At 36.9% G+C, this 25,939-nt stretch overlaps 2 protein-coding genes across 18 annotated transcripts in view; one reads left to right on the top strand and one right to left on the bottom strand.

Annotated features, from left to right (window-relative positions):
- The window catches only part of LOC126915096 (uncharacterized), a 36,979-nt gene extending 19,096 nt beyond the window's left edge, over positions 1–17,883 (top strand). For 5 of the 6 annotated variants that reach the window (XM_050719487.1, XM_050719491.1, XM_050719488.1 and 2 more), the window contains 8 exons: positions 3,316–3,576; positions 5,463–5,534; positions 9,698–9,878; positions 14,433–14,567; positions 14,916–15,067; positions 15,176–15,545; positions 16,113–16,302; positions 16,761–17,883. In XM_050719487.1, coding sequence (XP_050575444.1) covers positions 3,316–3,576; positions 5,463–5,534; positions 9,698–9,878; positions 14,433–14,567; positions 14,916–15,067; positions 15,176–15,545; positions 16,113–16,302; positions 16,761–16,918 — 1,519 coding nt within the window. In that variant the 3' untranslated portion in view covers positions 16,919–17,883. The remainder of the gene's footprint in view (positions 1–3,315; positions 3,577–5,462; positions 5,535–9,697; positions 9,879–14,432; positions 14,568–14,915; positions 15,068–15,175; positions 15,546–16,112; positions 16,303–16,760) is intronic. The other variant, XM_050719489.1, reaches the window with a different exon arrangement.
- The window catches only part of LOC126915054 (potassium channel subfamily T member 2), a 202,924-nt gene continuing 194,291 nt past the window's right edge, over positions 17,307–25,939 (bottom strand). For 10 of the 12 annotated variants that reach the window (XM_050719378.1, XM_050719374.1, XM_050719375.1 and 7 more), the window contains one exon: positions 17,307–25,180. In XM_050719378.1, coding sequence (XP_050575335.1) covers positions 24,284–25,180 — 897 coding nt within the window. In that variant the 3' untranslated portion in view covers positions 17,307–24,283. The remainder of the gene's footprint in view (positions 25,181–25,939) is intronic. The other 2 variants (XM_050719370.1, XM_050719377.1) reach the window with 1 other exon arrangement.

The raw sequence follows: 25,939 nt of genomic DNA, 5'->3' as shown, positions 1-25,939 counted from the left end.
TGATTTATACTAGCAATGAGAAACAATAATAAATAATATTCTTGTTATTTTTCTATTGTATGAATCGAGATTTTGTTTACTGTAAACTGCTATACAAAGGCATATATGCAAGTGACTTGTTATCTTATTGAGGTTTTTAATTTGTCATGATTTTTTCCCCTTTGTCGTTGAGATCGAAACGCTTGTTGTTTATATTGAAACTTTAGAAGAATAATTGTTACACGTAGAATCAGGAGAATTGGTATAGTAACGAGTCGATCTGACATTGAAGTTACGTATGTACGTTGTAGTAAATCAGTTCGACAATAATAGCGCCTGTTATTATGTAAATCCTAATGTAAACAAAGAGTTTTTATATCTTGGAAAGGAAAAGGTTCCGGTTCTGCGATCACAATTTTTTTCCCGTCCTTAGAAAGAATACGATAACAAAGTGTAGCCACTCATTTTATTTACATACTATACACAGGGTGACACAAGTAAAGTGTTACGACATTATTTTTTTTCTTTTTTCTAAAAGATTAATAACGACATCCACTTCACTTTTTATATGGAATGGTAACTGAGATTTGGTTTCTTGCTTTTTAAAGTCTTAGTATACAAATACATACACGTATCTTCAAATCTTTTTTTGGAAAAATTTGACAATGTTTGAAGCAGACGATGACACCTACCATAATCATAAATAGTGTCAACGAGCGAGTAAATTATGAACAATTGCAGGTCTTCGTTCTATGTGCTTCATTATACGTTGCACGATAGTGTTGGGTTGTTCACTCATCGCTATGAATACCGAGCTCATAGACCAAGAGATGTTATTACCACATTCGTCGTAATTAGACATATCCACCTTCCCCCGGCACGCACAAAAACATATTTCCCGTTATAGCAATTCTTGCAACGATAATTCGTAGCCCCGAAGATTGTTCGAAGAGTTAAGAATCGTACGAACCCCGATGAAAGTGAAATTCAGCTGAATGTTATTATTGTATGTTTGGTAATTGTAAATTTAATTCGAAAGGGAAAATGAAAGTTTGCTGTATGAATTGAAATGTTTGACAGATCTGTATTGGAAGTTTAAATGCGAAATGTAAATTTGATTCGAAAGGGAAACGAAAGTTTGTCGTATGCATTTAAAAAAATCGACATGTATCTAACAAGTGATATAACTTTAATGATTCAGGAAACAATAGTATAATCAATTAAATTGTAGAGTTAGAAATTTTCAAATTATTTCTTATATTAAACACGTTACGATATTTCTATAGTTTTAACTTTTAGCCTGTGGAAAATGTGTCACTATTGCCATAAAAGTCGAATAACTTATTTATATATATTAATTATGTTTGTCTATCAGGAATGTGATAATAAAGTTTATAAAAAAGAATGAAATTGTTTATACACTTTGATAGAATAATAAGCAAGTACTAGTAATAATAAAGATATCTGAAGTATCTCAAAAATAGATCAAATTTCTATTGTTTTCAAGATAGGAAATTTTCATATTTGCTAATTAGTCTGTAATTATAACAAAGTAAGCTATACGATAGTACGGAGATTGCCATTTAAAATAAGAATACATACGTACATCCAATGTGTAAGATTACGAGTAGGAAAACTATATCTTTGATTCTAAAACGCGTATCGTTTATCAGACATCATTTGTCATATTATCGCTCTACTTAGCGATTGAACTAATTAAATTGCATTACGATGATTCTTCTCTTTAATGTAATTATAGCATGTAATAGCATTAATGTCATTTATCATTGATTTTATCGTTGTGATTTATGTCTAGAAAATAAGGGATCAAGATAAGTTATCCGATACAATGATCCTAAATTGACAGAGTAACGTTACATAGATATTGTAAAATATTTTTCTTTTTGCTGCGAATTTTCCAAGGAAATATAGTTATCCGAGTAAATATATTCTGTCTGCCGTCTTAAAAGTGCGCGTAAGTACGATAACTGCAATTCACGACTCGTTATAAATATATTTACCTCGTTAACAAGTCACGCAAAGCAGAGTAGGCATTAGAAGTATCGTAAATATGCGCGTATATGTTTTTCGTATGGGATTGGAAAACTTATGACGTTCCCACGAGGAGAAAAAATTCTTATAAGAAAAGAACATCATGTAATTTATTACTTCAACACCGTTAAATTCTTACCATAATTTTATTTTCTAACCGTTCCATAACGTGGTTTTGTAAAATACGATCGTCACGATTCTCTAAACTGCTTCCCAAAGCGTTTGTTTTCACACTGTAGTGCTAAAAAGTTGAATTAAGGTCTCAGTTTATTGCCCGGTATGCTAATAGGTTTCAAATGTAGATGACAAATTTGCTTTGCTATACATTAATAAGAATAGCACAACATAAAAATGTTTAATTTGCAAACTTTGGAACACGAGAGCATCTTATGAATACATTGTAGATGTTAATGAATAGATATAACTAAAGAAATTGAATCCAAATAAACATTTTTATTCCATTTATGAAATATTATCACGAGTACTTTATTTTTGTTTTCAATATTCTATATATTTTTTCATTAAATTTGTATAGTTTTAAGTTTTCGATAAATGCGTAAGTAGGTATTCACAGTCTACCAAATATTGTAATAACTGTCGCTTTCGTTTGTACATGTTATTAGGTTATTCGGAAAGTACATAACGTTCCTAAGATTATTGGAAAATAATCATTTATTATAAACTCGTGCGAAGTAACGGAATGTTAAATTCTGATAAATGCTACTTATTAATCATTGTATGTATAGAGTAATTAAGAAAAGAAATCCAAGATTAGTCAATAGGAGAGATGTTTTTCAGTGTATCAAATCAAATCAAAACATCAAAGACAATGTATCGATAATGAATATGCCAATATTGTTCTATATCAGTCGAACTCCATCCGTCCAATTATAAATAGCCAAAAGTTATCACAAAAGGAATAGCGTATAAATTGTTTATAAAAATATACCACGTTTAAATGTTTCTTAAATTTCGTTTACGAATCTTTCGAGCAACCAAATATTATCATTTATATTAGTTGGAAAAAATTTCATCTTGTCTTTTACGAATACAAATATTAAAATTTTACCACATTGCTATTTATTCGGACGAACGAGGAAAGAATTTCCAAAGTAACAGATTCTCAGCACGCGTCTTTGAACAGAATCGTATTTCATAAAAAATTCATTAAAAGAAAAAGTTGCGGACGTCGAGTTAATCGTAGCATGAAAAGCATTTTAATTTTAAACAGGGAGCATTCGATGCAAATCCCCTCACTCTGCAATCTCGAATAATCTGTTTCAGGTCCCCGCGAGTCGGAGGACCCCTCTCTCAGTCGTTAGCGATGATTCCGCCAACGATGCACGGCCATGAATTCAATCAACCTCTGTCGAGGGTGGTTATGGTCCGTAAAACGGATCAAAGGACCTTCAGCAAGGGTAGACGGGGCGGAGAACCTCTCCTGGAAACGGTTACCAGGGAAACCGTCGAGCTTTTCAACGGCGGTCGTGCTGAAAGGAAATACACGTCCGAGACTAGAGACATCGTTACGCCAAAGTCGAACAGGTATGCGTCATTTTTTCTTAATTATATTGACTGAAAGGGAAAACCGGGAGAAACCAGACTTCCTGGAACGTGAATGAAGCGATATGTTCGATGCGTGTATGCGAAGAAATTTCGTTTCGGTAATGTGCTTCCTTCTAGGTAACGTATTTGCAACAGCGTTGTTGATACAACGAGAACCGGTTCACGGCTCTTAGAAATGCCGCGTATTGAACGTATCGCTTGTTTCTGGCTAAACCTTCAGAAATGCAAAAGTAGTTTATGTATTTATTCTTTTTTATAGATGTACGTTTCCTTTTTTTAACAGTTAATAAATTTAGAGCCGTGTTTCCTAACAATTTTGGCTCCCGACTCTCTTTTACAACAGTTAAATAATCTTCTCATAATTTTTTTTTTTTTTTTTTTAATGAAATATGACAATCCATGTTGGCCTACTACGGCAAAGTAGACATTAAAATATTTAAGCGCTACAAATATTTTTAAAACTAATCGCGAGGGTCACGAACCATATGTTGGGAATTCCGAGTTTAGAATATATTCGTAATATATATTTACTTTGTTCGAAACGAGTAGAGAATCAACTTTACAAGTGAATTTTTGTTAGTCGATAAGTTTCGTTATTAGCGTGTGTAGTTTGATATGAGATAAATATGGAATGAAATAATTGTAAAGTTCAATGAAATTAAGCTTTTAACACATTTATAAAAAGATACCTGAACGTAATAACTGTAACTTAAAGATATATATCTTGCTAATACATACGAGTATTCGAACATCTATATACCTCTTTAGTGTACGAATTTCATTCACGTATTTATGCTCGTTAATCAGAAAATAATCTGTATAAATCATAGTAAATTTAGTAGAATTTATACAATTTTATTACCGTCAGCTCATTCAATACATTTTTCTGTGTAGTGTAATTATAAACTATTAGTGAAAAAAGTGCATTATTTGTAATAAAGTTTGCCCTTACGGTCTTCAAACACACATAAATATCTGATTTGAGACAGACCAGAATTTATCAATTTTTTTTCTTAGTTATGGTACAGGTTCCGTTTTCTTATACGTGTAAATATACATACATACATAGGTACTTACATGTGTACATATTAGAACAAGATGTCCCGAGAGAAAAATCTTAAAATACGTAATATTATATCACTGGGGTTCGGATAAGGGATAGACATTCGTTTACTTAGGATGTCTGTTGATTTTGCACCATGTCCGCTATGGGAGAAACACGAGTAAATATTTGTATAGTATGCTTTTCGATTTTCCTATACGAATTTCGTTATTCCTTTTTCAAGAGCAACTTTTATTCAGTTCTTTTCTCGAGAACTGCTAATAAAGTCCATCTTATTAAAACGTATCATCTTTTTATGTTCAGTATAGTGTTTGTTCTCAGATTCGAAAGGAATAAGAAGGAAACGAGTTTTTAAGCGTCGAAAATAACTCTTTTGTTTTCAAATAATCGATGGTTAAATTAGACGTTTAATTTAGTTGACCTTTGTTGACGTAATCGTACAATTTCGCATGATTATCGACTAAATTTGGTTTTATAATTTAACTTCCTCGATTTAATTCATTTTTCATTTAATCATCCACTCGATCTAAACTTCGAAAGCCATTCGCGCAAGCAATTAATCTCTCAAAGGAGCCAGAATAGTCGACGTTTCACCGTTGAATTCCAGCTGTTAGGTGACATAGATCTCGCGTGAATAAGCAACTTTGCTGGAAACATGACCCCAACGCTAATCGATTCGCGGTTGGATGCGTTTTCCGCGTTAATTTCACTCGGGACATCTTGAACGATGTATAGTAAAACTAAGTAAAAGTCAAAGGATGTCCGGCTTGTGTATATCGTAAATCGTTACCCCTCCTTGTAGTATGCCCTCGCTCAGCGTTAACGGAACGAAAAAGAAGGTGGTCGGCTTTGTCGACCAGTTGTCGCCAGAAAGGTATTCACCTATGGTGTGCAGACTTGTAGCCATGCCAAACGCCGATTCTAACGAAGCCGAGCAACGCGTGAACGAGAGTACGAGATTCGATGGCGCAAGGGAAGAAAAAGACGAGAGAAAGAGAGAAGGAGAATCCACCGTTTGTACCTTTCAGGGCTTCGTTAGGTTCGGTGAATGGCCTTAGTGTTTAATAGTAATGACGTAGTCGACGAATACGAAGCCGAGAGAAAGTCCATTTAGTTTTGAAATTGAAAGAAATATTGTCAACTGTCGCTGGTACTTTATCGAGTGTAGAAAGTATAAATAAAAAAAAAATTCTCGAATAAAACATTTACTCGAAGAAAATTAAATGCAATAACATTGATCACGAAGAATTACCGCACGCGTAGAAGAAGCTAAACCTACCAGGTGAACGTAAAATAGAAAGGCAATTGAAACCGATAGCATCACGGTGCAATTGCACGAAGCTCAACACTCGCGCAGCTCAATTCCCATTCTTTCGTCTGCGATACTTTAAAACACCAAAAAATTCCTATGATTCCATCGAACGAGATATCTTTAAAAGTAACCGGTGAAAGTTTCCGACGATTCTTAAACGAGATCATCTCGAGCGCTGCAGCAGAGAATCAAAAGCAAGATTCTCGTGCGTGCAAAAGTCCGGCTGTCCAACTTTCCAAATTTACGTTCGCGAAGAACAATGCCCTTTCCATCCGTGCGTTCACCGTTTCCCCTGAAAGTTCGCGCTCGAACGTTCGCGAGGGTTAATAAATCGTTGTCGACGCGCGAGAAGCAGCGGGACGCGAGAAAGGACGGGGAACGTTTCTTCTGGTGGCGAGTGGCGACCGTGGCCGTGGTCGAGGAGACTCGTAGGAAGAAGGAAGTAAAAGCGTGCACGCGCGGACGACGGCGTATGGAAGCGCGCGCGCTCGCGTGAACCTGAAACGGTCGCGGTGCGCGCGTAATTCTTGCCGTGGCATCTCGCGTGTTCCACGACGTTCTTGGTGTCCCACGCCGCTTTCTCTCGGCTTCTTCGTCGTTACTTCACCGCCTGAATGCTGATACTGTAAATACGCTGAGCTGTTGCGTGACAAAAGGAGCAACGATGGCTACGACGGTCACGTTGAAAATGTCGTGCCTCGCTACGATCCCCATTTTCAATGGAGGAGTCATTCACTGTCGCGACGTATTTCGACGCTTCGCCGAGTTTAATTGAGTTTAGCGCATTGAGTTTGTAATGCCTGCGTGGCAGTGATTTTAATTGCGATTGAATATCGAAGAATAGAGTCGTATTTTGAGATGGGAAAAAACTGGCGGAAATATTTGATTATTTATCGTAAGGAATTTTTATGAATATATTACGTATATTGTGCGGAACTTTTTGAAATTTTAGGCGAAGTCTGAGGCAGGATGTCTAACATTTTGATAAATCACTACAAGTATTCTGGCATAATTTTTAATGGTTATCTACGAAGTCTTTATTAACGCTATACAGATGCATCTGCGATTATTAAAGAAACGTAACAATTATTTTCTCAACCGAATAGCCGTTCGCATTTAGATCCACCGACGAGCAATAAAAGAGAATTAGAAGCATCGCAGACACGATAGATACTCGGCAAAAGTTTTTCATGAACATATGTCATATATATCTTAACGTATGAATCACTTCTTTAGTACATTAAAGACAGATCTTACATTTTACAGTGTCTATTTTTTGTTTTAAGTATTATCCGTCGCTAAATAGTTAGATCGTTAGATTATATATCCGTGTAAAGTATTAAAAATTGCTTGGAAATTTTCTCAGAATCGAGATATGAGAACCACTAAAGTCGCTCAGAATCTTTCATTTAATCCCTCGGTATAATACTAAACCCACCAAGAATTTCATGATTCTTCATACGAGACTCGTCTCGCGTAAATCCATCGCGGCGACGAACGATTGGCGAACAAAGCCAGTTCCATGTCAGATACAATTACCAGGGATAATCCTTGGTCGTTTGCTTTTGTTGGGTCGTTTATCTCGCTCTAGAGTACTCTAGACGATGCTATTCGTTAAAATGACGCGGTATGAGGCGCCGACCATAAATTTCACGCGCGTTTGCAAACGACGCGTCGGGAAAGCAATTGTAGAATAAATTGTTAGCAGATACTTGTGACAGATTCGCACGTAACGTTATATTTTCGTGATAATAGACGCATAAACGGACAAAGAGACTCGTTAACGATGTTATATCCTGCCGGCGTCACAGTATTCAGCCCACAGTGGAACATACACTAGAAATAGATTAGAGGCACTCGTACAATTTCACGAAGCACGTTTAAACGATCTTCTTGTTCGACCGCTTCGGCTCGCGTTTTGCATGTGCCGCAACGATTTTTCCTTTCTGACGACGCACAGAAGGAGATCGCCGGCAGTTTCGCGCACGCTTTTCTCGACCTTTCAGCTTTTGGCCACGCGAGACACAAAAGCCTTCTGTTCGCAGATCCGTCGACGGAACTCGGATGGATCGTCGAGTTCCGGGCGAAATTGTACGGCGCCGGCTTTAACGCTGCTTACACTTGTTTAATTTCGTTTGATTCAGCGTCTCGATGAACGAGAAACGAGGCTGAAGAGAAGCGGACGCTAATTTAACACGTTCCCCGCCGTTAGCTCTTTTTGCTTGTATCCTTTAAGGAGCTGTTGAAGTTGAGAATTCCGCTGGCATCTTTAAGGGAATGTTTTAACAAAGTAAATGAAGAATGTTTTGGCATTTAAGAGAATGTTTTAGGAGAGTAAATTGGCGAATTGCTTAAATCGTCCGATTATAGTAATGGCACCTGGGTATTTTGATCCTGTTGCTTCAATTAATTTAGATATGTCCTGTATCCATCTATTCGTAATCCATACATTTCTTAAGAACCATTCCTTTCAAAGCTACAACATTAATAAATTCGGAGAATGATTTGATTTTAAGAAGAGATTTAACGGGCCTGGCACACGGAACTGAAGACTTGACACACAGCTGGTAAAATTCCGATAAACGCAACGAAATTCGAGAGTTTATGTGTTAAATCCACGTGAATCTGTGATTCGTTCGACGATGGAATTCCAACGAACTATCAAAAGACGTGTCGCGCATATGTTGCAGACAGTGTGAACGTTTTAAGAAAAACAGACAAGGATCCTCAGCACGTAGCGAAACTTGTGACGAATAATTGGAAAGGCGAAAGCGGATTAAGCAGAGAAATAGCAGGACACCGAAGACTAAACATTCGTTGCGGGAATCGAATAATTTCAAACGATTAAGCGATTTAGCTTAACTTTCCGTTTAAGCCTTTGGGAAAGATGGTATTTTGAGAAAATATTTGCCTACGAATCTGCAGAATTGCCTGCCATGCTTTTCGCTTTAAGTGTTTGTCGAGTCGGGTGATATAAAAATAACAAAAATGTATGATTCATGGATTAATAGCTGGAACCGAGTTTCTTTCTCTTGTTCATCCATCTTTCAACTTCAGTCCACTCGTTTCCAAGAAAACGATCCTATTACCACCACACTCTAGCGAAGAATTTTCGAAACTGCATCGTACGAGTATCTTCAATTGCAGATATATTATAAATGAAATTTCTAATCTAAAGAGGTTAATATAAACGTAGCATAATCTATAGTTAAGATTTAGAATTAGAAGTTGACGTGATAAATAAAGTTGATTCGTGAATTTTACAACCCCGTATATATTCTATTCTTTCCTATATTAGCCATGGTCGTTTTTGAAATTATTGTCTTCGTGTTTACCATACAACACTCATTGATTCTCATGAAATTCGAACAATCAACTTCTCACTCCGATTAGCTTGTACCCCGAAAAGAATGGTTCTTTAAATATATCCAATCCAAGACCCTTTCAATGCACAGCTGACCTGTACGCTGCTACGAATACAAACGGTTCAATCACACTGCTTTTTGATCGAATCCATCGAGATTCGAGATACGTCGAAGCTAAATCGCCGACAGCTTGAAACGCCGGCGACGCAACGCAACATAGACCCGTTGTTTCCGAGGAAACCTTTCATAGAAGTTGCTTGTCTAAATCTGTGCACCGCTAGCCGCGAGTGTCACTGCCTCAAATCTGAAAGGCTCGCTGTGTTTCTGCATCGAGCGTATAATTGATTTACTGATTTTCAGGTCGAGGACGGATTCGGTGAGATCGAAATCTCCTTTGACAGCGTCGCCAGCGTCTCCAGGGCCACTGTCGAATTCCTTGCACGGCAGTTTCCACGGTAGTTTAGGAAGCGACGGCATGTCTTGCAGCAGTGCCAGGTCATCGTCGGCCTCCCCCGACTCTGCAAGATATTCGTCGACACCGGTAAATATATTTTTCTATGATCGATCGTATTGCGATTGGAATTTTGCTTCTAAAGAATTTTCTGTTATATAAGAAGAATAGAAAGTTACACGATTTTGAAATACGAGGGTGGAATTCCATTCGAAGTGGAACTGCTTGTGAAACAAAATTTTAGTTAGCGTCGAATTAAACGAATTCCTGTTTGTTCGCTCCATCTATCAAACTGTATATCTCTATTGTACGCGGAAAATAAATTTAATCAAATTTAACTTTCTATGATAAATCACAGACAATGGAGAGAGTCGATTAACTCTTATTATACAAATTCCAATTATATGAACAGCTTGTCCTTCGATTCAGATAAATGAATTTCTACCGTATAGAAACTTAAATGCGAAGTAAAAGTTGGACATTTATTTGAAAGTGCATTAAATTCTTCTTGCAAGTGTCTCAAATGGAAAAGTTCCCATATGTCTGAGATACTTTACCCATGTACTGGTAGTACACTCACAGTGAGAATGTCACGTAGTAGATACAGGAAATCGTGAAATTAACAAATTACAGGTTGTCTCCTCACGTTGAATTATTTCGCGATAATTTGAACGTTTCGCACGTAAGGCGAGGCATTCGAACTTTAGATATGTTAGTCTATATAAAATTTATTATACGAATACTACAGAATAATGGTTCAAACTGTTACAATAGAGTATGTCGAGTGCCGATTTTAGGAAGATTTATATACTAAGGGTTTGGGCTCTATGGAGGGTCACCAGGCACCTGTCAGAAGGCGCCTATCCTGTTACTGTCTTCTGGGTTTGGGACACCATTTGGTTATTGTCTCAATGACTGTGCCCTGCAGGATGTTTGGGACACTATTTGGTTATTGTCTCAATGACTGTGCCCTGCAGGATGTTTGGGACATGTGGTTATCCTATTATTGTTTTACGAGCCAGTGACAAAAACATAAAATCATCGTCCTCGGCCAACATTGTAATATCTTTTCGTTCTTTTGAGATGCCTTTCAGGCTCACACGGTATCGATCTAGAATTATCTTTTCTTTTGTAATACATAATTCTCTATACTTATATACGTATATGTAGTATCTTAATGGGTCTTAGAGGAAAGGACAAGTAATGATGTTTTGATTTAATTAATAATATTCGAAGCAACGAAATAATTACAATGCTGTCGTACGTCTTATTTTCAGACGCGGCTTTCGACTTCCCGATTCACACTCTTCGGCTTCTACACTCGCTCGCTCTCGCTTCTCAATTCACACTCTGCACACCTTTTGCATCCGTTCTCTCCGGCTTCTCAACTAATACTGACTTTAACGTCTCTTTGTCTTTTCCCGCCGTTCGAGACACGTGTCCCGAAACGCCCGTGGCCAGGGTCACGCGGGCCCTTTCCACGAAACTATCCACTTAAAAAGGATCGACGACACATTGATGTACCCGACGATGCCGCGGCTCTCGCGACATTGTTTACGATTCGGCAGATATCTTAGGCCTTTCGTCCACGATACTACATATATAAACTTTTAAATTAATCCATTAATTACATTCCTTAAACCCTAATTACTGCAACATATATCGCTTATGCAATCCACAAACTATCGATATATAAATCATCCCATGTCAAGAACAAAACGAACGGCGATTTCATTTTCATTATTCATCGTCAACGTGGACGAAACGCGTGAAAATCGAAACGAAAAGGAACAGACAAACACGCACGAGTTACCGTAATCGGTTACCGTTTGAAGGGTTAAACGGCGAAGTAAATCATCGTCACGCGTTCACGCGATCACGTGAATCCTAACTCCGTGTGTAGACGAGCGAGCGACATCGGGGTACGTTGGCATCTGTCGATGACTCAGGATCGTTCCCTTTTCGAGAGACACGTCTAGTGAACGGCTGTGCATAACGCCTCGGGAAATCGTTACTCTCGCAATGATGACTAATCGTCTTCGAGAGTCGAGTTCGCGTGCTGTGTTGATTTTTCTCGGCTCGCTTTTACACTTTGCGTCCATCCGCACTGTTCTTCTATTTGTTCTATTTAATCTTCTATTTATCCCTTCTACGCGAGGACACTGCGCTCTCGTTTACCATGACTCGCGCGCAGATCGAAGAGAAACGAGTATAAATAGGAAATTGGCAGGGGGCTGAGTTCTCTCGAGACTCGTCAAACTACTTGATCTCGGACCAGGTTTCTCATTTCCGCATGGAATAATAGCGTTGGACAAGAAGGGTGGAAAATAAAATAATCTAATTAGAATAGATCAGAGTTTGGAGCTTTTTGAACTTTCGCGTCATATCGGCAGATATAACGTAAGAATTAACAACCACCAAAACCCACTAGTTATTCAATTACTTGATACGATGGATCAGATCCACAGGCTAAGAAACATTACCCTCTAGATTTAAACATTAGATTCAGCTAGAATCAAACTTACGGTAATCACTTATTATTCATGTTATAGTACCACGCCGGAATAATTTATTTATAATTCTCAATGAGAATTGATTGCAAAGTACTTTCAAATAAAAAAAAATATCGGCAGATGCATCGCGCAATTATAGAGGAGCGTGATATTTGTTGAAGAATTAATTCGCGGCGGATCTACATAAATTCGTACAGTTTCAATTGCTAACATTTTAAACGATAATACTTTATGATACAGTTGCTGATTTTCTTGCGTCTATGTTACTGGTGCGTTTCTACGTTTTATCAAAATATTATATTTTACCGCAAGTTTGTAGCGAATCAAGGTAGAGAAATATTCGCAAGTATTCAAGACCTACAAACTTGTTCTACGTATTTGCTATTACTCCCATTCTTCGTAGTTGGATAGTAGAGAACCTGTGATGGAATTTGCCTTATTTTTCATTCATTTTCCCCACAAAATCAGTGTTTTATTCACTATATCGTTACACAGTATCGCTGTAACGAAGAATCTAATCCGAATCAAAATCTAGGACGATCTTCAACGTCTCGTTGCACTTCTATTTACGCCATTTGTCTTGTCAGCATCCGTGGCCGCATTAATCAAATGGCCAGCGAAGCGTCGCGTGACATTTACGCGGAAATTAAAAATACGCAACGGCCGGTCGATAGAGCATGTTGGACAAAAATATATCTGAAGTTGGCTTTTCTTCCGGCTATCGACCGATAAAATTAATTACTATGCTGTTCTTAATCATATAAATCTTCCCGTCTAATCGTTTCAACTTGAAAAATTACATAGATCCGTAGATCGATTACCGCGTCTTCTTACACTTGTTAGTTGCGGAGGAGTCGAAGCAAATCCGAAGAGAAACGCACGACCGGAAACCCCAACGATAGAGGAGGACGTGCCGATTTTACGATAGCTTGCTTCCTGACCGTCGTGTGCTGGAAACGATCGCGTTACGATAGCACGATGGGAAATCATTTCTGCCAGTCAGTCTACTCCCCATTGGATATTCCGCATCTAGGTTATTAGGGACGTCACCGTCTTTATTGCTGGCTGCATTCGCGCGATCGCGTGATTTCGCTCTGACCGTAACGTGCACGCGTGCACATATACAGGGTGTGACAAAAGGTTGATTTGTCGTGTTATTTATGAGATAGATTTATCTTAATTTAGATAAAGTGCAGCTTGATTAATAGAAACTCCGGGTTAAGCCGTTAACGAGATTAAGCGAATGTTGCATCAGTGTAATCTTTCATTTGTAACTCTTTTCAGTTAATTTAGATTAATAGATACGTCGTTTAATGTTGTGGTTATGGAAGGAAATTCCAGGTATGTGCTTCATATAATCATTTTTCGTAATTACTTCATCTTTTTATCTAGACTTTAGAACTTTGACAAGTTCCACGAAAATAAAGTATTTCATTATAGAACTTTGACAAATTGTCTTTTCGTTTTTAGACATTGACATTTTGGCTTTTGCAATCATAATTAGTACTTTTGTAATTTTGTTCTAGTTTCGCTATTAACTGCTCGCCACTAGGGAACGATGCTGATGGATTAATACTTTCAGTATGAATATAATCGATGTGGGAAGGTTTCCTTTTCTTTAGACCCTGTATATGCACGTACAAGGAAAATGGCTATAATAAAACTGCGATCGTATTGCTATTCTCTAATTGCAATAGCTGTTTCAGCAAATTAAAGCGTAGGAGCGTTTGCTTTGAGACGATGAGAGGGCGCGATGTTTTACGAGAAGGAATATTAAATTAGTTTCGGTTATATAAATAATTTTCGCGAGGTCAATAACCTCGGAATTAATTGGAGTAAGTATCAAACTGGAATAAAACTTTTACACAACGATTTCATGTTACCGATCAAATTAGTTATATAATTAAAATATCTTATTCTTTTTAATTCTGTATCAAAGCATCGTGAACCCGATAATAGAGAAAACTTTTCTCTAGCTCTTGAAATCGAAGAAAATATTTGATATTCCGTGACTGAACGCAATCTTGATTTTATTTGCTGTGCATTTTATTTTTAAAAGGTTTCATATTGTTGTCCCATTTATATCGCACAAACTTTGTCTATCACGCGGTATTCTGTCTGTGTGTTGTAGATATCAAAGACTGACACACGTAAACCATCTGTGCGCAGATTGGGGCCTCCTAAGGAATTTATCAACGTTTGCATCGAGACGCACAATTTGTATCGCGCTAGGCATGGAGTACCACCTCTTCGTCTCAACAAACAGGTTATTTCCTCTTCATGTTTACCGATAAATAAACTCGGCTGGTATATGTATATATATAGCTGAATAAATTAAATCTTGCATCAGCAGAACCTATGATATCTAAAAAATATTCTCTATCGTATTAAAACCGTAGTATAGAATTATGAATCTACATTTAATTTTTTCTTTAAAGATTCACTGTTTAAAAAGAATATTAATACACCCCTTTTTATTTCAATATCAAGTACAGTATGATGATACTTCGTAGAATATTTTAACAACTTTCTCTTTATAAACTTGAAATTTTATAAAAATTATAGCATAGAACCGTTCAACTCTATATTTTATATTTCCTCTCTTTGTTTGCAGTTATGTAAAACAAGCCAGGACTGGGCCAACATACTGGCGGCTAGGGGTAGGTTAGAGCACAGGGCAAACATAGATTACGGTGAAAATTTGTACTGTATGTGGAGTTCCAACCCGAAGACTATCGTAGGTGGCGAGGAGCCGGTAAACGAATGGTAATTATATAAAATTTACATTCAACGAACTCGATGTAATTGACGGTAAGAATCGTGATAGCGATGTGGCGTCCACCTTTCTAATTTTATTACACATTTTATTCACAGGTATGCGGAAGAGGCGCAACATCAGTACGGAAAGGAGCCCACCACCCTGAAAACTGGCCACTTCACCCAAGTCGTGTGGAAGGACAGCACCGAGTTAGGCGTTGGAATGGCCAGGAATCGAAACGGCGAGGTTTACGTCGTTTGTAATTACAATCCAGCGGGAAATTTCTTGGGCAGCTTCACAGAGAACGTTCTACCTCCAGGAAGTCCGAGTCCTACTAAAAAAATCACCTTTTTAGATCCTAAATCACATTACACGTTAGACGAACAAGCGTGGCAACAAGAGGCTCTAGTCGTTCACAACGAATACAGAAGGAGACATCGTGTTCCAGACATGAGGTTAAGCGTAGAATTAATCGCTGCTGCGAAGGTAACACTTTTTACTTTATTCTGTTGGATTGATCGTAATCGTTGAACTCTGATTTTGATAGAATCGTTCGTAAACATAAGTTGCTTATAAGCTTCGAACTATTTTATTGAAACGTTAATGTCAAATGAGAACAAAAACTTTTAAATAGTTAAATTTATAAATGATAAAGGGAAGATTTTCAATTTCTCCATTAATCGCTGTTCCGATAATCAAGAATCTACTATAGTATAATATCTTTTCTATGATTTAACAATCTTTGATTTGTATTTAACAATGAAACATTTTAGCAACGTTAAATGTATTTTAGTTATACTTTTAATTATTAAATTTGATATCTCCTTATAAAAAGATTCATTTTTAAAACGTCCTATTGCAAAAATAATATTCTTCCCTTTGTAGTGCTAGACTTTATCAACGAATCAGTAGTTCGTTCATGATACTTTTAATTTACGTAATTGTAATTTGTCTGGAACTCCATGCGGTCATGACTTAGCTAGTTTGCAATTGATCGTGCACGGATGGACTCAAGAGTAACGCTCGATTACGAATTTTTTCCCCTATCTTCAGGCGTGGGCGAACACGTTGCTGAACACGAACAAGCTGATTCCCCAGTCGACTTCTCCGTACGGGGAGAATATCTACTCGATGCAGTGCTCCGATCCGAAGTTGATCGTACCAGCACGAGAAGTTGTTTCCAAATGGTATTCCGAGAGGAAGGATCACAAGTATGGAACGGAACCAAAGGTCTTAAACACATGTACGTAGCACAACGTACAAAAGCTAATTTATCGATTATTTTCACCAATAATATTGCTAGGAGTAACTTATTAAAAATATCGATCAATGAAGGCTGTCCAGTTTCTAAATAGTATTAATGTATATCATCTTGCTGTTGAATCGTTAACGTTGTAAGACAAGTTTTGCCAAAGTAAGCGTATCATATTTTATAAATTATTAATTTGTAATATTTTTATATCTAACAACAAAATTGATATATGCTAATTTCTTGCGAGATAATAAATTCTTTACAAAATTTAAGAAATTGTACTTTTTGATGGTACATCCTCTGTTACCGTTTCAATGACAACAATCAATTCTTTTTAACGTAAATTGATGCATTTTCTATCGATTTTTTAAAAATTTATAATAATAAATCGTGATATTAAATTAGACAAAAGTACGATTGCTAATAATTATCTATTTCTTTTTGTTTAGGCCATTTCACACAGATTGTTTGGAAAAAGACTGTCGAAATGGGTATAGCGATGGCTAAAAGGGACGGAACCTGTGTGATAGTGGCGTGTTACCATCCGAGAGGTAATATTGTTGGTCAGTTCACGGAAAACGTGTTGAAGCCTGTGAAGAGCCACTAGTTAGTTCGTTAGATGGATCTGCCCACACTTGTCGATACTGTATTTAAGCGATGTATTTATAAAATCATGAATAGCGACAATACACATAATATATGTATATATAACAACACAGATGTGCATACACGTAGAATAAAAGAAAACATTCCACGTACTACACGAAATCGAAACATCTCGTCTGTTTTATTAATCGTCGGTAACATAACATAGCGTTATGATATTGAATCCTAAGCGACGATGACCACAAGATGTGTATGTACGAGTTTAATCTTTGAAGATCGGCTTCCGTTTTGAAAAAGCAGACTGTGACATTGATATCACTTTTTTAAAAAGAATATTTCAATCTCACTGTTATATAGGGGAAGAAGATATTAATTTGGTATAATGATAGTTTCTAGTTTCTTTTTTTTTTTTTTTTTTGACATAAGTACTTTTAGTACTTTCATTGCTATTTTGATAAGTAAAGGAATAGAAATTATTTTTTGTTGAACGGTCGGTTGTCAAACAACCGAGGAGTAACACGATAGTGATACGTAATTTCTTATGGATAAATAGTATTAATGAAAAAGAAATTGTCAGAGACTGATCGTTCCTTCGCTGTTTACCTCAGAAACACCACGAAGCGAGACATACCTGTAATTTTTCTGACAATACAACTACCGATAGAGTGTAGTATCGAATCGAAAGTATCTTCATTATTTAAAAAACACGTAACCATTATGTAACACTTTCTTTTCACTTCGAACAAACAAAGCAAATTATTCAAGAACTATTAACTCAAACATTTACACCGATTAATATAAAATAGTTAGATTACAAATTACTAAACGTGTTTCAAGCACATTCCTAAAAAGAAGAAAATGAAACAGACATTTGTAATACAAGTTTTCACTCGATCTACGTTACTCTAAGCGACGAAATAAATGGAATTGTACGTTCACGAAATAAAATGCGACGTATCAGAAGGAGACGATGTTACTGCTTTATAATAATTTATTTATAATAAATTTACATGCACGCATCGCGTGACAACGTGTCACGTGGTATATATATATATATATTTATATAGATATAGATACATTCTCTCTCTGTTTTTCTGTTCTTCTTATTTTACATTACATACAGCCGTTCGTAGTTCCTTTCGTGGTCAAGGATTAATTTTTTAATTCGTATGTTGTGGAAACGAGCTCGACGACACTGAAAACACCGGGCCCTCGAGATTCGTTTATTTCATGCTCCCTTTTCGATCGTATCTGAAACGAAAATAATTTTTTCACCGAAATTTGTATGCTTTGCGAATCGACCAGGAAAGGGAACATGTTCTTTCACGGATCATACCGTACGATACATAGAATGGGAATAGCTTTTTTAGTTTTTTTCAACGATTTTATACAGTTCGGGATTTGTTTTTCTAATTAATTGACAGAATGACAACTATGCTATCGAATTTTAGGGTATCTACGAATGAATTAACAATCAAGACACGATAGAAATTAATTAAATGCGAGAGATATGATCTATACTATGATGTTGCTTTTGCACTGAATTTTGAAATACAGGTGAAGTAATGTTTTAAAATGATAAAAGAAATTGAAGATATTGTTATGATTGTAACATTGAAAGGAACCACTACTTTAAATATTTTGTCGAATATCTTCATAAGACACTTATGAACATATTTTTCATAAAACATGAATACTTCAACCTATTTCATCTTTATAATATTCTCTAAAAATACAAATACTTGAATATTATTCGGCACAGCACGAGATTTTTTTTTCTTTTTTAATAAAACATTAATGTAATTTTTCATTCTTCATTTGTTATGAAAAAATTCGCTCTTCGTCGTTATTTCATATTGCACGCTTAAATGACATTTTATAATCAAACTACACGCATATTGTATGTTCTTTCGATGCTTATGCTAAATTAAACGACGTGAAAGAGAAAATTTTCATCGAATTTTTCAATTAATAATCTAATTTCTTCATAGGAACGAAAGATATATCAAATTATCACTTTTAGGAGAAACGATGTCTTAATGACATTAATTTCTTTCAATATGTTCGATTGCCTAAAGCAGTGATTAAAATTTTATATAAAAATACGAGAAAACAGCTTACAATAAATATTTTCGTTCACGATTTGAAAATTAAAGTTTACGCTTTAGATTTAAATCTTTACGCACTAATTCTTCCCACTTAACTGGAAAAAATCATTTTACTTTCAACTACAAATAATAAAATTGTAAAAAGAAGCACGATCAACGATACAATACTGTTTAAGCAATAAAGTTTGCTCGAAATAAAAACAGAAATAATCGATTTTGTAGAAAACTGAAAGATACTCTGCTACGAGGAATCTCGTTAATAATTTTACCGAACCTCGAGGTGAAAGATACGTTCACGAGAAAAATTTCTTATTACAGTAGACTTGGCGTTATTCGTTATGGACGCGTAAAAATTCACGCGTAATTCTATAACACGCACCATCGAACGTTATCCGCACGTTTTGTCTTCGAGCTCTACGTACAAATAAAGAGTAGAATTTCAACGCAATATCCATGAAAAATCAATTTACCGTGAATAAATTACTTTCAAGTACGCTCTGTAGTTTTCACATAAAACGATGGATTACTGGTCAAACCGCGCGCTGTGTATCGAAAAAACGAGAAAATGTATATCGTCTCGATGTCGCAAGCTCGGCAGTTCGCTTTGTAATTTAACTCTCAGAACCCTTATGATCGACTAGAAATCGACAAGGAACTTGCGAAAGGGTTATCGATTCGAGGATTCACGCGCCGATAAATCAAGATTGTTCTTTGGTTTTTTTTTCCCCCTATGAAGACACGACGATAATTTTTTTTCTGATATATACTCGTCTGAAGTTTCTTAATATTACCGCAATATTAATCTCCATTGTTAACATAGCGATGTATCTTTACTTTATTTTACGTTTACGCTACCGTTTACTCTATTTCCCAATTGATCCTTCTCTCGTCTTTCTTCGTATTTTTCTTTTGTTCTCATTCTTTCAAAGACGCTTGTTAATAAAAAATGCCACTTGCCCACTCACGGATACCAGAGTTTCGCGCTTTCACATCGTCGTTAATGTTTATACAAATGTTAACAGAATCATGGACAATCGGTTTTCTTATGTCAGACGTAACTAGGATTTTTCACATACACTCGAGGACAGTTTTACTTTCACATCGCTTTTTGTTGAACGACAACGCATAGTAATAACACGCTACTCGCTTTAGTTTCAGGTCACATTGGTTTTCGATCGATCCTATGACAATTAATCTATGTACACTGCTGAAAGAATGTCTTTCTGTTGGTATCTTATAGAATTTCGATTACTTTTTTTTTCTTTTATTATTAAATGTATTTTTTTTTATGCTTCTATTGTTCTGTCTTTTTTTTTCGTTTTCACTTCGGTCGTTGAGTCGGTAAAGATATAGGTAGCAGAATCCCTTTAGTATCGAAAAATACAAGATTCACAGGAACTTCTCCTGAGAGAAGATTTCTGTCGAAATTTCGTAATTTTTGTTTCAATCGTGTTTGCGTATCACGTTTTGCAATTTCGTTTTCTTAACACGAAGCTATTTAGTCCTTATTTAATCTTCTATAAAAAATCTGAATTTATTTCACAAGTATCACCTAGTATCGAACGGGAAAAAATAATCATTTGCATAAAAATGTAACAATTTCTTTCAACTTCTATTCTTGTTTTTCAATTTCCCTTAGAAAAGTCCATCTCTAAATTTTCGACTGAATGTTCCATTAATTGATATTAATCAGCGATAATCCAGATTCCATTGCGTCACATTACAGAAGATTAAATAAAAACTTGCCACATATGAATATTTATCACGAGTGCTACGAGCTTATCAACATCCATCGATGTCCTCGAACTTTGAAAAAGCTTATACACGTGTTTCCATTCGTTACCACGTTATAGCTATACTTGTTGTACATGCTTTCTGACTTTTATTAAACTAAACGTTCGTAGAATCCTTCGCATCGAGTTTCCATAATCAGAGCATAACGTACAGATCTCTGGATTAACCAGAGACTCGTTTTCGTTTTCGGTGCTTTCGTCGTTTGATCATAGAAAATCATCGTTGAAAAATACCACGGCTGCGTCTCAAACTGTGTACTAAACTCTACGAGCCATCGACGTCGACGAGGATGGTCGATGTACGTAGACGGGACGGGTTTCGTTACGCTAATCAAGGTGAGAAAGACAGAGAGTTAATGAGCGAGAGAAAGTCAAAGAGGCTGAAAAAACGGGCCAGAGAAATATATCGAAGAGAGTGTAAAATGCTCGCGGCCGGATCAACGATTGATCGCTACAGAAAATTCATTTGCATATTTGGCTAAATAGAATAATGATTATGTGAACTATAGGGATTGACGGAGAGATCGATCGATTCGCTTCATTTATGCGCTACAACGAAAAATGAAGAATCTGTTTGACTTTAATCGGGCTCGTGCTCGGAAAACATTCCACGCTGGGCCTTTTACAATGATTGTTTTTGGAGATTGTTTCGCATTTCGATATAGTTCGATGAACTTGAATAGTATACGAAATTGATCGATTATAGTATATCGAGAATATTCTTCGACTAAGAACCAGAAGATGAAGCTAATCCGATCGCTGATGATCGAAGGACAAAACGGGCCGGGCGTAGCGGAAGCAGCATCGAAGCAGGTACTCGATAAAATGACGTTTGGTCGGAGAAAGGTGTAAATTGGTCGAGAAACGATTGAGTCAAGAAATATAATATATAGATATAATTAAGTCGTTACTAACGACGGCTACGTATTCACCTAACTGATTAAACGGATTGTCGAAACTTTACTCTCTTTTTTTCTTTTGAATCTTGTTTCTCTTTCATCGCTAAGAACAAACAATTCGTCCGATTAAACATTATAAACTCGAATGACTTCGATAAAAGATTTCAACGAGGATTGCCTTGTTTCGAACTAATCATAAGAAGAGAAGTAAAGATCGCGTTTGCATAAAAGTGAGTAACCTTCGTTCGATCGAATGGCAACTACATTTTCGACTAGACGATTATCTTTTGCGTTTATTAGTCGATTATTTCGATTACTTCGCAAACGTGGAACCAGGACTATTATAATCGAAGAATTTTATCAAGCTTCGTTCAAATTACTCGGTTTTAACTCAATTTTTATCCGAATTCAAACAATTGGAAATCATTTTACCAATGTGAACTTGCCATTTACGTGACTCGAAATATATACCTTTTTCTACGTTCGTTCTCATTAGTCGTGTCATTTGACTTAGAGTCCCTTCAAGTTTGAATTCAAGTAGCGTGATTAATTCGAACGCGAAGCTTCATCCTCAATTCTTCGCTCTTATAGGTCCTATCCTGTTCGTCTTCTCTAGACGTATAACGATCCTCCACCAATCGGTGTTTTTCTGAGTTCATCGTATGATATGATTAAAATGGTCATGTATTTATATTTATAATCATATTTATAAGATATACTCTTGTCGTAAATTGGTTCTAGTATAAAATTATTTCACGTTCACCCCCGAGAACGTGACTCTACGTAAGAATCGGGGTTTGCACTAGGGAGACGTTTCTTTCTTCTTACCTACTTCTGTCGGCTATCACGTGTGACGAAGGACAAGAATTTATTTTCTTCAGCTGTATACTAAATATTATCGTATATAAACTTATAAATATTCGTTTTACCGCATACGGGCAAAAATCGTACATGCTGATAGTTGTTATGTTACTGAAAAAAATTCGTGTCAGTGTATATTTGCGTGTTTTGTCATTTCTTTTTATCCGATAAAATGATAGCAAATTCAAAATTTACTACGTATTCACAAACTCATGATTAGGTACAAAATACGAGGTACAAAAGTACCTTACAAAAGGTACAAAAATGTTTACAAAAGGAAATGGTATGACATCGTTGAAAATATTTAAAAATTTGATTACTGTATTGGACACTTATAAAAATCAAAAGTATCTTGGTTTCAAACGTTAATAGTGGTAAAAAATGATACATAATTCATAATATTATAATACTAAGAGGTTTTCAACGCTTTTGTGTTTATAAATAAATTTCTGATTAAACTGCATGTGTGTCATATGCTCTAAATAATTTTATATTTGTGTAATTTCATACTGATATAAATTCTTAGGTTTCAGTGTCTTATCGAATAAAAAGGAATTATACTGTTTTAAATATTTAACGATACAATTAATAATATTCCATTCAATTTTCAAATGCATCATAGAGTCGTTAAATCTTGTCCATCGTCGCAAGCTTTTTCCTTCTTCGTTTTAATAATTTCTCGAATTGATTAACCGCGTCACTGGACCTCTGGCACGCGTTACCGCGAGTTTCTTCATCTAGCATATACTCGTCGTCGTTTTGGATCGCTGAAAATTTCGATCGGATCCACGGAGGTCGGGACGCTAGAGTCGACTAGAGAGCAAAACGTTTTAAGAACATAGACCACTACACACGCCACGAGATATATCAATGGATATTTTAAAACGAAACTCGCAACAAATTGTGGTTGCTCGAAACGCGTGATCGCACTATCTACAAATAGAGAATTAGTATTAACATAGTATCGTATCTTCGTTGAAACAACTATACGTTGGTTGAACTGGGCATCGTTCGAACGAAATTTTCAATCGAATAACGCTACTACATATTATTCATTTTATTCGTACTAATTTAAATAATTTAAAATTCGTATTAAACTTTGAAGTTTTCTGTAACACTAAATCAAAATTACATATATATCGAACGAGAAGAAGTCGATAGGTTTATCAGAGATCAACCGATAATTTATCATTTGAACAAGCGTAATTAGATCATTTGTTCGACTAATTCCGATTATGGCTTGTAACAATTACTTAACACGTTACAACGACTAACGCCCAGTTCCATCCAGATGTAGAAAACGAAGAATCAGCGTTCCGGCGTATCACAGTCGCGACTATACGACGTCGCAACGCTTAGGTCCCCGATGGTTCGAGTCAACTATCTTCGTTCTATCATCGCCGCTAAGCTAAACTCAAACTACCAAAGTAGAACGGAGTAAAAAATTCGTCTAAGCTGTTTACCGTAATCATAAAAGTCCGGCCACAGTGTGTCATCCCCCTCTGTGACACTGAAACACCTTTGCTCTCCGGCCGCCTCGTAATTCATCGTTATCGTCACCACCATTTAATCCCACCAAAATCGTCGGCAATCAGGATGCTGAGAATCAACATCCCAACTAGTGATCTTGACGTGTCATGTGGGAACGCTACAGCCATTTGTTTCGCACCATGCCGGAGAGCCTGCGTCCCCACATAAGGTTATATCATACGATCGTCCCCTGTATGTACTGAGGATCCTGCGTACCACCTTGGATCTGCGGCGGCTGTGAACCTAACGGGCCCTGAAGATTTGGAGGATCGTACAATCCACCTAGAGATCCACCTAGACAAGGATCGATATTGGATCCCAGGGCAGCGGTCAACTCTGGCATAGAAGGCAGACCCACGTCCAGGATTCCTGTGTTGCTAGCCATAGCCGGCTGGGAGCCTTCCTCGGGTGGAGTTACTTCCAGACCAATGGATCCATTCAGCGCTATTTTAATTGGGTTGTGGTTCGAGGGATGCGACAGAGCACCTAAACCTATGTCTTCTAAACTGCTTTTTCTTCTACTTATCGTCAGTCCTTGTCTCAACGAGTTGCTACGTCTCAGCAGAATGTCGTCGACCACTCTCAGAGAATTGGAACGGCCACGTAAAGCGCCAGCCACCGTCGGACTGTCTGGTAAGGACAAGGAATTCGATTTGGTGGTGCTCAATGGAGGAGCTCTAGGCAAACCGATTCCCGATCCTCGACGACTTCCTGCCCCAGCTCCTGATAAACCGGCCGAAGCCACTGCTGCGCTCATTTGCGATACCAGTTGGGCCGAACAGAAGCTGATGTTGCTCTTCCTTCTCGAATTGTGTCGTTCGAAAGTCTTCTGCGCGGAGAACGGACTTGGTCGAACTAGGTACACGATGTCACCTTCCTCGAGCTTCAGATCGCAGCTGGGATTTATGATCACGTAGGAGAGGCTGTTTCGCTTCTCGGAAACGTCGTCGTAATCGGCTACTGGGAGGTTCAACGAGTCCATCCGGGAATGTACCAAGTTGGCGATTTCGGCTCTCTCAATCTGCTGGGCATGGTTGTCTCGTGCCTCGTCCCCGAGGCTTACGGAGTACTGCTTTGAAAGAAATGCGTGGATTTTAGTTTCGATTTGTGGAATGACGGAATATTTTTAGAACGTACGAATAACACATTGTTAGTGCTTTTTCGGATAGATCATTGATTGATAAATTATTGGCGAATTGGACCATTTGTTGACACTCTTGTATCCTTTAATTCCATTTATTTCATTCTATCGATTCCTTGATTTAAAAAACACGTATTGAGGTGTATCGAGGAAATTTTCAAGCCACGATAGCGTTCACGATTTAATTCATGTTTCTGACAAACAGAGTTCGTTTAATAGCAGTTCTACCGTAATTGCTCGATCTTCAAGGATCACTTCACGTATAAAAATGAAAGAGTTAAATCGAGTAATTTAGTAACAACTTCAACGATTTTCCAAACGTTTATCAATCACCGTCCATCCAACGTCAAAAGGTCAATCATCAAAAAATTGAAGTGTGAGTGCTCTCGATGGTCGATCGAGAGGTCAATGTAGGCGGTGAAGACGAGCAGAGAGTTCTTGAACGTTCACAGGCCGGAAGCCACTGACTGCTTTGGTACACTGGGCATGCGCTCTGCAATATGGTGAGTTTTTTTTTTTTTTGAACACCAGCGAAAGAAGAACCAAGGCGTAGAATGGAGCGATAGAGAAAGTAGTATACGTGATAGAATAGATAGAAAGGAGTAGACAGAGAAAATAGAGATGCGGCGTACGGGGATTATATAAAGAGAAATAGTATGGTGAACAATATACAACATAGAAGAAATCGAT

The sequence above is a fragment of the Bombus affinis genome, chromosome 4 (genome assembly GCF_024516045.1).
Source record: "Bombus affinis isolate iyBomAffi1 chromosome 4, iyBomAffi1.2, whole genome shotgun sequence".
In the NCBI taxonomy this organism is placed as follows: Eukaryota; Metazoa; Arthropoda; class Insecta; order Hymenoptera; family Apidae; genus Bombus; species Bombus affinis.
The sequence above is the reverse complement of the archived record's forward strand: the minus strand, read 5'-3'. Positions and strand labels throughout refer to the sequence as shown.